The following is a 16025-nucleotide window of genomic DNA, read 5'->3' on the forward strand; positions in this document are numbered from 1 at the left end:
GGACACCCCTCACATCGACCGACTCTTCCATGCCTTCTCCGTCCAAACTCGTGCGAGCACCATGACCCTAGTGAGCCACTAGTACTTTCCAAGTCGATAGATTGAATTCTACCACATTCTGTAACCCGGAACAGGCTCGCCGGTGTCTCGGCTCCGCCGTCGTCGCGGACAGACACGAACCTGGGGTAGACTAACTAGATTACCCGTGGGGTATGCTCGGATGGCCTCCAAGAGGGTGTCCCTGTACTCGCTACCACCAGAATAGGTCGCCGGAGATGAGTCCGGGCGACTCCGGCCAGGTGCTCGACCGGCGCACGGTCTAGGACCTGGAGTTGTAAAGGTTAGGGAAGAGAAGGACTTCGGTGAAATTGTCAGTGACATAGTAAAATAGTGCCATGGGCTCTTCACTAGTTGTTTGAAACATCATGGGCCTTTGTGCAAAGTCGCCAGGGCGGGCGCAGGCGCGTTTCCCTGTTCGTGGGCTGATTTGGGCTGAACTCAGCCTAGTCCTGTTAATTATTTTCTCTTTTCTTTTTCCTGGTAGCTTGTGAAATCCATTAAAAATAGTAAAAAAGTGATAAAAACATGGGACCAATTTTACTAGGCTCCTAAAATTAGTTAGCATTTAAAAAAATAATTCCAAGATTTTTATTTCAAACCATAAATTATGTAGCATTTAAAGGTACTTATGTAGAGCCTCTTGGAATTTTAGAAATATTTTAATAGTCCCAAAAATCATAAAACTTTTTGGGTAGACTTAATATGTTTGTTTTAAACTTTGAGTGAAGTTTGAACTTTTTTAGACACTGTTTGGCCAGGAAATCAATAGTCAGTCTAAATAATTAAGCCCTTTTACTACCCAGTGAGTTCAAGGGTAGTTTTGCAAGTGAAACTTGCAAATCATGAACTTGCTAAAACTTGGTATCCTAAGAAGATTAGTTGAGTTAATCTTTAAGGGTTATCTAACTAGGAAGTCCTGATCGTTGATAAACATTGTGAAGGAAAGCTATATTCAAGACACTGCTTTCTATATTCTTGCATATCCATGACATAGCATCAACATTCATATATATATATATATATATATATATATATATATATATATATATATATTATTGCGTATACAACACGAAGAAGAGTCTATAGTAGAAGAAGAAGTTGCTCCTTCGACTGAGAATCCTCTCGTGGATAATAAATTTTACTTCGACATCTGTGGTGAAGTAGCTACTCCTACAACACAAGGCAAGCCTCGGTGCATTTACCTTTCCTTGTATTTTAAAGTTTTATTAACTTTGAATGCTGCATTATGTAATAGGAATGGTGTGGTAAACTATTGTTGCATTTCCTTCCTTGAGAAATTGAGTATCATTCCTTGTTACCTGATGTATTCAAACATGTTTTAATGATGCTTAGCCTTGCTTAGAAAACAAAATGTTTTGTTTTAAAAAGGTGATGCTTCACACTAGAATGGGAGTTTTTACAAAGAAAACATATGATGGTGAATCCATGATGGTCGTGATGGATTCAACACATGAAAAGAGTACTTCTGACAGGTACCAAGTTTTGGGTTATAAGCTTATAAGATGAGACCGGGTGAGTGACTTGCATGAGAAGAGAGTCTCGGTGTAGTGTCTCCATCTAAGTCATTTAAGGTCTGAGCCGATGTAGGCTTGATGATCGAGGACATTTTAACTGGCCATATGTCCCGTCGTGGGTAAGCTTTGCCTCGCTCGAACCAATACCAAAAAGGCTACCCCACAATGGGAGTGGAGAGATAGCAAGAGTAGCGTGTACCCTCCATGGCAAGAGGCTGGACAGTAGAGTATTTGTGCTCTCAGTTAGCTTGAACCCGTTCTGGTCTTGAGAAACCCGGGTGCAAGTGGACATATGCAAGGGTTAAATGCTACATATGTCGTGTGGTAGGAGATCCCCAGCTGGGTATTGATCGATTCGGATCGTCGTTACTTCTCGGACATGAAGACTTGGTCACTGACCTACACCGTAGTGACAAGTAAACTCAGGGTGTGGCAAAAGATGGCTAGTGTAGTGTCACACCCGGTTTTAGGGTCAAAACCGAATGCATAGCATATGTGTTCCAGGATCCATTTTCCACATATATGTTGACGTCACAAGTATAATATATAAAAAACAATGCAATAAAGGCGTAAAAGGGAGTATAGTAACTTTATTACATCATCCAGACATAAGAGTCTTAAACAGTATATTATCAAAGTACAACGGAAATATCAAGGGCAATCTTCGACAGGAAGATGACCAACGTGTCGCTAGACTCAGTACTCATCGTCACCATCGTCAAAGTCTTCCTCATCAGATTCTGATCAAAAAATTAGCAAGGGTGAGGTCACTTACGGTGGGGGCTCAGCAAATGGGAGGAATTATGCAAGGTTAACAAGGTAGTCTAAGGTTGTGCGATAAGCATTTTAGTTTGTCAATATTTTATTAACAACGCCTAACTTACTAATTGAAAGTGTATCCCAAAATCCCAATTAATTATGAGCATATGATTATATCCCAAGATGAACGTATTTTACTTTAGCCCCTGATTTTGTGTAAGATTCATCTAGGTATTTTCCAGTTCAAAAGAAATAAAAAACATGCCTTATAATTTTATGTGCTACCCCCAGTAGTCTATATAAGTTCATTGTGATCTAATTTCTGTAGCGATATGTAATTTTTGTTTGTATATTTTTGAGTCTGAAATCATGTGTATATTGAACGATTAATTTCATGTGTATGTGATAAGATATTTTTATTAGTGTCCCCGCTGTCTTTTCCATTTGTGTATTTTAATTTGATTATGTCAGTTAAAATTAATTTAAGCATAGTTTGTTAGAGTAAAGGATTAAGGGAAAGGGTAGACTACATATTTGTAACAAAAACACTAGATGAATAATTTCACGGTTATCTTTGCTCATGAACTTTAGATTTTTAGTCAAGCTACATGAGTTCATAAGCATATTTCTTATTTACTAACAAATAATAGAGTTTCTATTAACATTGAAATAATATAGGTTGTGACCATGTCCACCATAATCTAAATAGTATAGTTAAATAAGTAGTTTAATTTAGTTCTCTTAAATATTAAGGTTATGTGACTTTTAAATAATATTGTAATGTCTACTATAATTTCCTTTTAGAAAGAAAGAATATGTCACACCCAGGTTTCGAGGGCACCAAAACCTGGGCGCGAAATTAATCACCAAGTGTGCTAGGACTAAGTCTCACACATATGATCTCATGGTACAGAAACGAATGTCACAGCTCTATTATATAATAGGAATTCTATACAAAATAAATAAATAATTACATCATAAGGAGACAACGATCCAGCAACCCAAAGTTGATTAGGAGATGATGGTCTAGACCACTCACGAACTCATCATAGCATCCTTCATGCGTCTCATCCTGCGGTACCTATCCTTGATCTTTGGGGGTGTGAGACAACAAGGGTGAGCTCACATACGTTCATCGCTAAACAAGTTGTGGGGAATAATGTGCTTGAACTCACCAAAGGTGGGAGCTCATGGGAAGTGTAAGGCTTACCAAAGGAGATGGTTAAAGCTGAGCATTGCTTTTAAAGTTGGTCAAAATTTTATTAGCAATTACTAAGTGTAAGTAGATACCAACCCAAATAAGTCATAGATCAAATTAATATCAACACCCACAACGCAATGCATATGACAAATTAAGTTTAGTTCCATAAATTACTCATGTGAGGGTCCGAGCCGACCGCACGACTGATATATCAGTTTTACACTCTACAGAGGTTGCACATCTTTACCTACAAGTCGTGTTACCCATTTTCCAAGGGATCGCGACTTCCCATTCATCTCTGTCGAGGAGACGAGGCAGGGTACCACTACCTTCAGAAAACCCGCTACAGTTTTTAGGAAGCGCAATGTAGGGATCCCCTGTGGTAGCCCTCCCAAGTTATCAGGCCCACATGCACCAATCCTTGCCTTGATGGCCTCAGATGGCTATGCACGTGTACCAGGTAACTTAACAAGGCTATCACGAGTTCAAACACTTGAACTCATCATCCCAAGGATCTCCCACCATACATGCATATTACAGTAATCACACTCGATACACACACTTCGGAGATAAGAGCGGAAGACTTTACAAACATTATTTACCTTTTCAAAACTCAAGTTTTACATGTTTCGAAAGAGTAATATTTATTACAAGTCTTGATATACTCCAAGTGCATAACTTAATACAAAAGCAGGAAGGTAGAAACCCTCCAAATAAGAAATTTATTCACTTTTCCAAGCTCCACAACTTTGATATATGGACTTTTGCCAAATTCTTTCTAGATTTTGAATTCCACTTTTAGGCTAGTTTTAGGGTTTCAAATGAGTTTTATTTGTGTTTCAGCTTCTTCCAGGGATTCATCACTTTAATCCATCCATCAAAACAAAGTTACTCTCTAGTCTAAGATCCAACTTTAGTATATGCAGCTCATTCCCAATCAGTCCTCGGTTTAGGAATTATTTTGTTTATCCATAATTCCAAGCAAGTTTTTCAACCTAAGTCCTATACTCAACACACAACATCACACTTTTGAATCAAAAATTTTAACATAGTAAATGCATTCTAGGTGTAACAAGCAAGGTAATGCAAATGCTTATGATGACATGTCAGAGTTTTAGTTCACGTAACACCAGTGGTGTTACATCCCCTGTCTGACCGTCATCGCAGCAAAATCAACTCGAGAACCTCCCTACACCGACCACTCCCCTACTGCCCTTGCCCCTTTCGGGTAAGGTAGTCCTCCACTAGCTTTCCTAATTAGTCAGCCAAGGGCGTCCCATACCACCCTTGTGGTAGCACTGTTTTCACGGGTGATTCTCCATGTTCCAATTAATAATATGATCTTATCATGAACAATAATTAAACGACAACATAATTGGAACATGATCATAATAAAACATTAGTTTCCCAAAACCAGGTAGAGCAATAGCAAATCTACCCAATAGTTCATCTGTTTGCAAGGTGAGGGATAAACAATGCTAGGGAAACCTATTAGGTCCCATCAAATTAGCCTGGGCATGTCACAAGGATTAATAGCAAACATTATTAGGTAAAAAGGAGTGATCAAGGGCACAGCTTGCCTGAGACTCGAGATTCCAGGTACCAGGATGATCTTCATATTCTCGTGACCTCACTGTTATTCGTAGCAATACAAACAAACATGGTATAGGCAAAATTAACATCACACCAAACATAAGCATAATCTGCATAATAATATTCTACGCGATGCTACGAGATCGTGGGTTCGAGAACCACTAAATTCGGAGTTACGATTATAAATTTATGATTTCTAAAGATTTAGGAGTTGGGTACAAAAGAAATTAAGTACATAATTTAAATTAAGTTTCATAACAAAATAAAGTTACCAGGGGATAAACAATATTATTATGGATTTAATGCATCTGGAATAGATCAAAAAGGAATTAAAATGAGTAAGTTATGCTCATTCAAGGATTTCCATACTTATTTTACACCTACAAATGATTATTAACTACTTCTGTAATTGTTTATTTATTTTATTCTATACTTTTGGACGGCGGGCATAAATCTTAGAAAACCTAGGGGGTTTATTAATTTTGCAGGGCACAGATGACATTAATTCGTACAGGCCGTGGACGGCGGGTTTATTACCCTGAACCCTGAGGGCTCATTAGCAAAATCACCACAGCCGCCCACATACACGCAAACCACAGCCATTGGATCCCCATACAACTCCCCACAACATATCCCGAAGCGGTACTCGACTACATCAGCCCGATCTAAGATCAAGGGCTGACACACGCCCTAATCTACTGACCGCCAGGTTCGCATCCAATGGTTGCGACCAAATATGCGAACGAGTAAGTGTTGTTATGATCTCTCTCGTTCATATGAGATCGACGGCCACAAGCCTTTTCTTCCCCACGGTGCCGAGTGAGGCGGCGTAAACGGACCACACGGCGGATGCCCTCACCGGCGAACACTGGTATGGCTCCTACGCACCCCAAAACCAAAATAGACCAACCCTACGTGAAGCAAAGGTGTTCGGGAATAAGTTTATAGGCGACATACCTAGGAAGATGACCTAGAGAGGTATCTGCGATGAGTAGCGGCTTGGCGATGCTCCGACGAGCAATTAGTTGCACCCAGATATCTAATTCCCCATAGTAGGGCCCCAGACACCTTTGGCACGCTTCAGTGAACACCAAAATGCATGGAGCAAGGTCCGGCCGATGGCGAGGTCGCAAGTCAGCGGTAAGCACAGGCGCGGCGAGGTTTCGCCTTCACCCTCCACCCACGTACGCTGGTCACCAACCTCGCCCCAGCCCCCTCCTTCCTTGCCTAAGACCCGATGGAGCGGTAGCGAGGCATGGAGAAACTTATACCCTGGAGTCTGAGCAAGATCCGCCCGCGAGATCCCCGACAATGGTGGTCGTCGTTCGTTCGTCAATCCTAACATCGGGGGTCCACCCGCAAGAGATTGTGCTCACGCAGTTGAGACCGGTGAGCGGGGCCTGCCCAATAGGGGCAGTTAGGGCAAGCTAGTGCACACACAGGAAAAAAAAGAGGCTGGCATGTGGGGGCCACATGTCGGCGCCAGGGATCCCCAGTTGGGCCACGAGCGAGAGCTAATTGGGCCGAGTGAAGTGAATCCGGCCCGGCAGCAGGTTTAGTCTTTCTCTTTTTTCTATTTTTAGTTTTGTTTTCTTCCTAATTCAAATTGAAATTCCAAATCTAAATTCAAATTTCAAATTCGAAAATGTAAAGTAAAAATTCTAGCATACCAATGAAAAATTATATATTTGCTTATTATTACTTCTCTTTAAGTAAATGCTCCAAATCATATAATAAAGATAAACTTACTTATGGTTTGTTTTAGGAAAATATGTTGAGTGGCCATTAACTCAGAAATGAATATTTGTTTCCTACATACTTTGAGTGAGAGATATATACATATACTTTACATTTATTTACTCTTTGTTTACTCTATTCTGATATGTGTTTGTATGCATGAAATTTAATAAGCATGGGATTTGCCAAATAAGAGTATTTTATATAGGATATCTTACCACCATTTTTACTTAAGACTTTAATTTAAGTATATAACCAAAGTTTTATATTTACAATTTCCTAAACATTAAGCTTTAGAGATGTTTCTTATTCCATCATGATACAATTTTTGAGTGTTACAAATTCTACCCCCCTTAAAAAAATCTCGTCCTCAAGATTAGTAGGAAAAAGGATGTATCCCAAGCTTGTCTCAAAACATATGCACAAACAATATTCTCAGCATGATGCATCACTTATTAATAAAACACAGGGTCAAATAGACGTTATTACTACTCCTAAAATAGTAAGATACTAGCTACTACCTAAGGTATTATTTAGGTCTTACAAATACTACTTAAATATATATATCCATATTTATGTATATGAATATGCTCTACTCTTGCTTCTCGTTGACTTGTTCACCGGCTTCTTCACCTTCAACCGGCATTTCTTCTTGGTTTTCGGGTTCACCAGGTTCAGCTTCTACTTCTGCATGGTTGACCTGCCCCCAGTTGACAAATAAGGGCTGACTCTTGCCTCCCGAGGCTTGACCTTGCTTCATCAGAGCCGGAGTAGTATAAGCAGCCCTGTTGGGACAGTAGTTGGCATAGTGTCCAGACTGTCCACACTTGAAGCATGACCTGTTGGTGGATGTATTAGGAGCAACATGTCTCGCTGGGGTGCTTGCTTGAGGAGGAGCAGCTTGTGTTTGTTGAGTTTGTTGCCCAGAATTGCCACGAGCAGGTGCACTTGGAGTAGTAGTATAACGGGGACGAGTACTACTCCCAGTCTGTCCTGGGTTAGCAGCCCTTTTCTTCTCTCCAAACTCAAATCTCTTGTTTTCCAGAGCAATAGCTTTGTCCAGTAGTCTCTGGAAGGACGGGAATGTATGCAATATTAGTTGGTATTGTAGCGGTCTGATCAAACCTTCCAAAAAGAGCTCCTGCTTCTTCTCATTGTCATCAACTTCACAAGGAGCATATCGAGATAGCTGGATGAACTTGTCCCTGTATTCGCTCACTGACATCCCTCCTTGTTTAAGGGATAGGAACTCCTTCTTTTTAATCTTCATAAGGCCAGTAGGAATATGGTAATTCCTGAATTGAGTGGAGAATTCTGTCCAGGTAATTGTGTTGATAGCACCATGAATAGCGCGGTATGCATCCCACCAATCCGCAACGAGGCCAGTAAGACGACCAATGCATATAGCACCTTCTCTCTGTCAGAGCACTGAGCTATGTTGAGCATTTTGTCCATAGACTTTAACCAGTCATCAGCTTGTAGTGGGTCCGTGGAGTTAGAGAATGTTGGTGGTTTGTGACTCATAAACTCCCGGTGCTTATCCCTAGGCGAAGCTGGTGGTGGTGGAGGAGGTAGTGGTGGTTGTTGCTACAATTCCAACCGTTCTTGCCTCATCTCTTGACACATTTCCATTCGTTCCTGACGCATCTCTTGGCGTTCTTGCCTCATCTGAGTTTGCATTTCGTTCATCGTGTTTGCCATTTGCTGCAGCATCTGCATCTGAGCGGCAACCATTGGATCTGTCCCAGCCAGTGGAGGATTTGGAGGATTCATTTCTGGTCATGGTTGGTTAACAATCCTCTTGCTGGGTGGTTGGCAGGTAGACCGACTCCGCCACCCCTCCTGGTATTAACCATTTGGGTTAAAGACATATGGTAAGACAGTTTTGCAAGGGGGACAATTTAGCAGGCAGAACAATCAGGCTAGTAGCTGGTCAGAAACTGAAGATTCTTAGGTAGGGCTTTGATCTATTGTTTTATGTCAATATTGGGATAACTAGGCGTATAAGGTGAATGTCCAAAGGTAAGATAGAATCTGTCAAGATGAGATAGATATGTGATACTAGTTGTATTCTAATGGAGAGATAATCACTACACCAAAATCGTACACTTCCTACGGTTTTTTAACTTCCTACAGCTTTTATAACAAACCGTAGGAAATAAATAACTTCCGAGAGGCAACTCGTAGCTCTAGGAAATAAACATAACTTCCTACGGTATTTTATAAAAGCTGTAGGAAGTTAGCTTTCACATGCTGACTCGTGTGTTCGGTCAAGCGAGCCGCTAACTTCCTAGAGGCGGCTGTAGGAAGTTAGCATGGGCAACTAACTTCCTACGGCTGCCTCTAGGAAGTTGGCATGGGCAGCTAATTTCCTACGGCCTCCTCTAGGAAGTTAGCTTTTAGCTTTTGACCAGTCAAAGGAAAAGATAACTTCCTATGGTTGCCTCTAGGAAGTTAGCATGGACAGCTAACTTCCTACGGCCTCCTCTAGGAAGTTAAATTTTAGCTTTTGACCAGTCAAACAAAAAGCTAACTTCCGACGGCCGGCTCTAGGAAGTTACTTAACTTCCTAGAGTACACGTACAAACTCTAGGAAGTTATGTAACTTCCTACGGCTTTACTCTAGGAAGTTATATTTTTTATCTTAAACCTCTACTCAATCTTATCCTCTTCTCACCCCTTTCTCACTCTCGTGTCTCTTCCAGCAAATCGAAGCTTCCGTCGCACGCTTGTTCCCACCCGCGCAAGCCGCTCTCGCCGGCGCACCTACTAGGGCCGCCCCGGTCGCCACTCCTGCCACGCGGCCGCCTCTGGCTCCACCCGCCGGCCCCGCCCCATGTTCATGCCACCATGGAAGGGTGCTTGCTTGCCACCATGGAAGGGCTTCGTATTGGAGCACCAATTGTGCAGGTTTATCATGAGAAATCTTTTCTCGTACCTGATGTTTCAAGGGTGCTTGCTTGCCTTTATGAGAAGGATGTCCAGTTTGAGACTCACACAGCCTCATACGCCTACTCAGATTGCAGGTATTTGGAGTCTCCAATTCTAGTATTTTTTCTGGCAGGAAGGATATGTTCGAAGATTTGAGCAATTAATCTTGTTATTGCATTTTCATTCTCTTTATGTTGCAGGCATCATCTCATGCTCCAGTTCCATTCTATGATGGCCCTACTTTTCTAGAAGGTAATACTTCATTTTTGGCAAAGTAACTTACAATTCCATGTCAGACCTTCATTCCTTGGAGCCTATATTTTTAGCTGTTGGATAATATTCAAGTTTGCGTTTACTAAAAAATGCAAGCTAGCTTGGTACTAGGAGGTAGGTTATTTATTAGTTGTCACTAGTAAGTTATCTGAAAAATTGTATATATGGCTATCCTGGCATAAATTTAGACTAATGTATTATCTTATCTACATTTCTCACTTATAAATATATTCTCGTTCGTTCTTGTTAGCCAAAAACAGAGAGGGATTTTCATCATATCATGTATGCATTCATTTTGGTATTGTAGCCAGTATCCTACTTGTTCAAAGTTTGTGCCAATCAGTTCTCTAAAATTAGCCAATAAAAAGCTTTATAAGCTGGATCCGTGCAAGCTTTACTTAAATGTTCCTTTGCAGCAAACATTGGTTAGTAATGAATCATTAGTGTTTGTATATTTCCAATTAATAACGTGTAAACACATGGATGCAAATCTGAGAGTGCATAAGAATTGGTTTTCAGTTGTGAATGAATTTGACAGTACATTTATATAATCTATATTCCATTCATAGGTTGTTTTAGTTTTGTCCCAAGTCAAATTTCTCTAACTTCGCCTACAAGCTCACAAGATTTCTGAAAACAAGCGTGCTCCCTTCCTTTCTTGTATAGAGCAGTGTGCATTATTTGACCCAGCCTGCCTCATGCTACCTGTTTCCTTCTTTGATGCTGTTTTTTGTTCTGTTTCTGCTGTACAATTGGTTCTTTTTAGTTTAATAAAATCCTAATAGTGGGGGCTTCCCCTGCTGTTTTTTGGGTAAAAAATATCTCTAACTATGATCAAGTGTACAGAAAAATGCACAAACATCTATAACATCAAACTAGTTTCATTAGATACATTATGATATATATCTTGATAGTGCATTTATTTGATATTGTAGATGTTAATGTATTTCTTTTCGGTAAACTTGGTCAAAGTTAAATAAGTTGACTTAGGACGAAGCTAAAAAGACTTACAATTTGAAACAGGGTATATAATATTGCCTTATTATATCATCGTCTTTAGTCTTTCAAGATTTCAAATTTGGACATATACTTTTTTAAAATAGTGACATGCTTGTGAATAGCAACTGAATGACAATAGCTAATACATTTTGATCATGTAGAATAACTGGTAGGTTTACATTAACTTAGCTCTACAATAGCTATTAGGGAAGGAGAAGCTGGTGGTTTTGAAAGTGGGGGAGTTGGAGGGTCTTCACGGGTCCGGAAGTCGCGGAGAACTAGTTGGGTCCCCCCTCCTAAAGAACCAGTTGATAGGGTTGAGATAATACCAACTGGAGATGGGTAAGAGTATCCTTGCTTCGTTCTTATGTCTTACACTAATACACGATTATGGAGGTGATGGTCACTTTCGTTTGGCAAAACAAACGGTAAGTACAATTTAATCCATTTTCGTTGATTGTAGTTGACTTGCTGTAATTTCTGGTTATAATGTTTGTCAAATGTACATTCAGGAAGCTAGCACTGGTGCAATGCCCAGTGATGTTCAAATATACCTTAGGGGCACAGAGGACCAGATCCTGCAAATCCATATGTGTTGTGCAGCCAAAAGGCAACAGATCGTGTGGTGAGTGTTTTGAAATGTTTGGTAGGTTCTATTTATATGAATTTTTGTATGCAAGATTGCATTGTTCTTTTGTATGAGGCTGCATATGGTGAGGCAATGTCTAGTCAGCATGGACCAGACTATGACTGGAGGACCTCACCTATTGATCCTCAGGCTGTGTATGCAAGTGGTGGAAAAGCTCTTGGAAGGTGCGGACTCTACATATCTTATATTGTTTCATTGGTTGAGTGCAATACATGTATTCTTAATCTGTTGTGATGTTACTTGTTTTGTAGGTACACAATGCTTGCTAACGTCATCGACTCGAGCCAGGTGAGGGTTCAGCGTGGAGGTTCGTCGAGGTCTGTTGCTCGTAGCTCCTGTCGCTCCACTCAAGATCCAGCAGAAGTGGAGCAACTACGAGAAGAACTTAGGCGACATCAGGATTACTTGAAGCAACAAGCTGCACAACAAGAATATTATGCTACACAGATTCAACAACAGCAAACGCTCATACAAGTAAGTTCAAAAGATATTAGATTTCACTTTAAGATATGTATTGATTTAAAATGTTGATGTGATTGAGTTCGACAAATTTGTAGTAACTAGCACAGACCCAAGGGATACACGTCCCGGTGCCCCCACCACCACCACCTCCCGTTCATTATCTTTGGTCTTCACCTCCACCTACACCTACATCTCCATCTACCGAACATCAGGTATGCAAATTCATCATCATTTACTTGTTGTTAGTTATATTATGATGTAACTCAGCAAATATCATTTGTACATGTATATTAGACCCCTCCAACTACCTTGCCGACGCATGAACAAGAAGATGGGTTAGACTTTGTCGAAACCCTCTTCGCTAGTGGAGGTATCGACCATCACTCATCACTGTAACCCGATGGTGATCGACGACCGTGAGCTTCCATGTTATTGTGTTCTGATACTTGAGACTTTTATTATGACTATGTATGAGATATTGTCTCTTATTAGTACTGGATGATGAGATGTGTCTTATTATGACTATGGATGAGACTTTTGTGATGTAATTGATGAGACTATGGATTTAAATATTGTTATGTGATTGTGTGTGAGATGTTTTATGTGAAAATATGTTGTGCTATATAGCTGTTGATATATTTGTTATGTTGTGGAATGTGGTGTAAAAATAAAAATAAACAACATTTGTAATGCTGGTCAAATTAACTTCCTAGAGGCTTATTGGGCCGTAGGAAGTTAGCCAGCTAACTTCCTAGGGGCTACAGTCAGCCGTAGGAAGTTAGTCGTAGGAAGTTAGTCAGCTGACGGCGCTGACGGCGTGAAGCTACTAACTTCCGAGAACCTACTAACTTCCGAGAGGCTTCTTTGGCTGTAGGAAGTTAGCTAACTTCCTAGAGGGCTCTAGGAAGTTAAGCTAACTTCCGACAAAAAATTTCCGAGAGCCAAACTTCCGACGGGATGGCTTAACTTCCGAGAGTTTAGCTAACTTCCTAGAGTTTAGGGCTAACTTCCTAGGGTTTAGGCTCTAGGAAGTTTACTATTTTGGTGTAGTGAATATAGGTTGTCTAACTATTTTATAAACATTTTTTATGCCTATATGTATATGCAGATGCAATTGTGGACATTACTCCACAACTCATCACACTCAATCAAAGATCCAAATCAGACAAGTATCATAAGAACAAACTTTCAAGTACATAGATACCTATAAAAAAGTTTTGTTTTTGTTCCTAAGAGTAGGTCTCCTATTCCTAAAGGTCATTTAGGTACAGGATTTCAAAGTTTGAAATCCACTTTTGTCCTTAGAAAAGAAAAGATAAGAGTAATCAGAGTAAAGCAGCAGTAGATGAGAAAAAATTAGGAAAAGTTTAGAAAGAATCAGAGTAGCAAAGGTAAGTAGATAAGGGTTGTCCATTTCTATCTAGATTTCGTCCTACAGTCAACATCGCTCTGATACCACTTCTGTCACACCCAGGTTTTGAGGGCACCAAAACCCGAGCGCGAAATTAATCACCAAGTGTGCTAGGACCATGTCTCACACATAAGATGACTCATGGTACAGAAATGAATGTCACATCTCTATTATATAATAGGAGTTTTGTACAAAATAAATAAATAATTACATCATAAGGAGACAACGATCCAGCAACCCAAAGTTGACTAGGAGACGACGGCCTAGACCACTCACGAACTCATCACAACATCCTTCATGCGCCTCATCCTGTGGTACCTGTCCTTTACATGTGGGGTGTGAGACAACAAGGGTGAGCTCACATACGTTCATCGCTCAACAAGTTGTGGGGAATAATGTGCATGAACTCGCCAAAGGTGCGAGCTCATGTGAAGTGTAAGGCAAGCTTACCAAAGAGGATGGTTGAAGCTGAGCATTGCTTTTAAAGTTGGTCAAAATTTTATTAGCAGTTACTAAATGTAAGTAGATACCAACCCAAATAAGTCATAGATCAAATTAATATCAACACCCACAATGCAATGCATATGCTAAATTAAGTTTAGTTCCATAAATTACTCATGTGAGGGTCCGAGCCGCTCATGACCGTGAGCACGGCTGATATACCAGTTTTACACTCTGCAGAGGTTGCGCATCTTTACCCACAAGTCGTGTTACCCATTTGCCAAGGGATCGTGACTTCTCATTCATCTCTGTCGAGGAGATGAGGCAGGGTACCACTATGAGGCCTTTACAAAGTTCCACTAGCTTTAGAAAACTCGCTACAGTTTCTAGGAAGCGCAATACAGGGATCCCCCGTCTGACCGCCATTGCAGCAAAATCAGCTCGAGAACCTCCCTACACCGACCACTCCCCTACTGCCCTTGCCCCTTTCAGGTAAGGTAGTCCTCCACAAGCTTTCCTAATGAGTCAGCCAAGGGCGTCCCATACCACTCTTGTGATAGCACTGTTTTACTGAGTGGTTCTCCATGTTCCAATTAACAATATGATCTTATCTTGAACAATAATTAAACAATAACATAATTGAAACATGATCATAATAAAACATTAGTTTCCCAAAACCAGGTAGAGCAATAGCAAATCTACCCAATAGTTCATCTGTTTGCAAGGTGAGGGATAAACAATGCTAGGGAAACCTATTAGATCCCATCAAATTAACCTGAGCATGTCACAAGTATTAATAACGAACATTATTAGGTAAAAAGGAGTGATCAAGGGCACAACTTGCCTGAGACTCGAGATTCCATGTACCAGGATGATCTTCAGATTCTCGTGACCTCACTACTATTTGTAGCAATACAAACAAACATTGTATAAACAAAATTAACATCACACCAAACATAAGCACAAACTTCATAATATTATTCTACACGATGCTACGAGATCGTGGGTTCGAAAACCACTAAATTCGGAGTTACGGTTATAAAGTTATGATTTTCTAAAGATTTAGGAGTTGGGTACAAAAGAAATTAAGTACTGTTGGGGACTTGTTCTCAAATGCTAAGAGTTAAGAACAAGGCAACATAAAAAGTGTTAAGTGTTAAAGTCCTTCGTCCTTCGAAGCATTATGTCCCCTTCGGGAAATAATGAGTCTGGGACGAAGGTCATAAGAGAAATACCTTCGCAAACATAGCAGATAATGACGAGGGACTTATATAAAGCATGAAATATAGTATAAGCATCATCGCAGAATCATTTCTATTTTATTAACATGGAAAAATAGAAATGATTCCAAACTACAAATGTACCTTCGGTCCTGAGAGAAGGTAGAAAGTACAAGCGTGACGCAAAAGCAAATGCCAAGTCCCCGTGAACAGTACGGGAGTACTGTTCATCTATTTATAGACGCGGGACGCAGCCCACGTAAAATTACATCCATGTCCATTACATTTGTTAACGGCTTATGGAAATCTGTCGAGGCCCCCGAAGTCTTTTCATCTTTAAGTCGGTTCCCCCTTCTGCCATCGCGCCGAAGCTTCCCTGCGCACAGCTTCGGCTACACTCGACCTTCGTCTGGTTCAGGCTTCGTCCTGGCCGTGCTCCATATTCATAATTCTGGATCCGAAAATACCTGTTCACATAATCCACTCGGAAAACATTGTCAAATCATGTTTTTGAGGACCTTCGGAGGACGAAGGCCCCCAACAGTAGCCCCTCGCAATATTAATTTGTAAATAATAAATTCAGATTGCGATATGGACGAAGGCCTTGAGCCGAAGGTCCGAAAAAACACCTTCCCTTTGCTAGAATAGCAACATCTACTGACAAGCGGGACCTTTCAATTTTCAACGCCCTAGGCGTATAAATAAGATCACATCGCGAACTGATTTGGTACGCACACTTGCCCTCTGCTTCGGC

The 16025-nt window shown here is 40.6% G+C and overlaps 1 protein-coding gene across 1 annotated transcript; it reads left to right on the forward strand.

Moving 5' to 3' along the window:
* Nucleotides 1-11809: 11809 nt before the first annotated feature.
* On the forward strand, nucleotides 11810-12466 carry LOC111590827 (uncharacterized). Its single transcript, XM_023301631.2, has 3 exons — nucleotides 11810-11901; nucleotides 11989-12211; nucleotides 12295-12466. The coding sequence occupies exons 1-3, from the start codon at nucleotides 11810-11812 to the stop codon at nucleotides 12295-12297; spliced, it is 318 nt and encodes a 105-aa protein (XP_023157399.1). The 3' UTR covers nucleotides 12298-12466.
* Nucleotides 12467-16025: the final 3559 nt, after the last annotated feature.

The sequence above is a fragment of the Zea mays genome, chromosome 2 (assembly GCF_902167145.1).
Source record: "Zea mays cultivar B73 chromosome 2, Zm-B73-REFERENCE-NAM-5.0, whole genome shotgun sequence".
In the NCBI taxonomy this organism is placed as follows: domain Eukaryota; kingdom Viridiplantae; phylum Streptophyta; class Magnoliopsida; order Poales; family Poaceae; genus Zea; species Zea mays.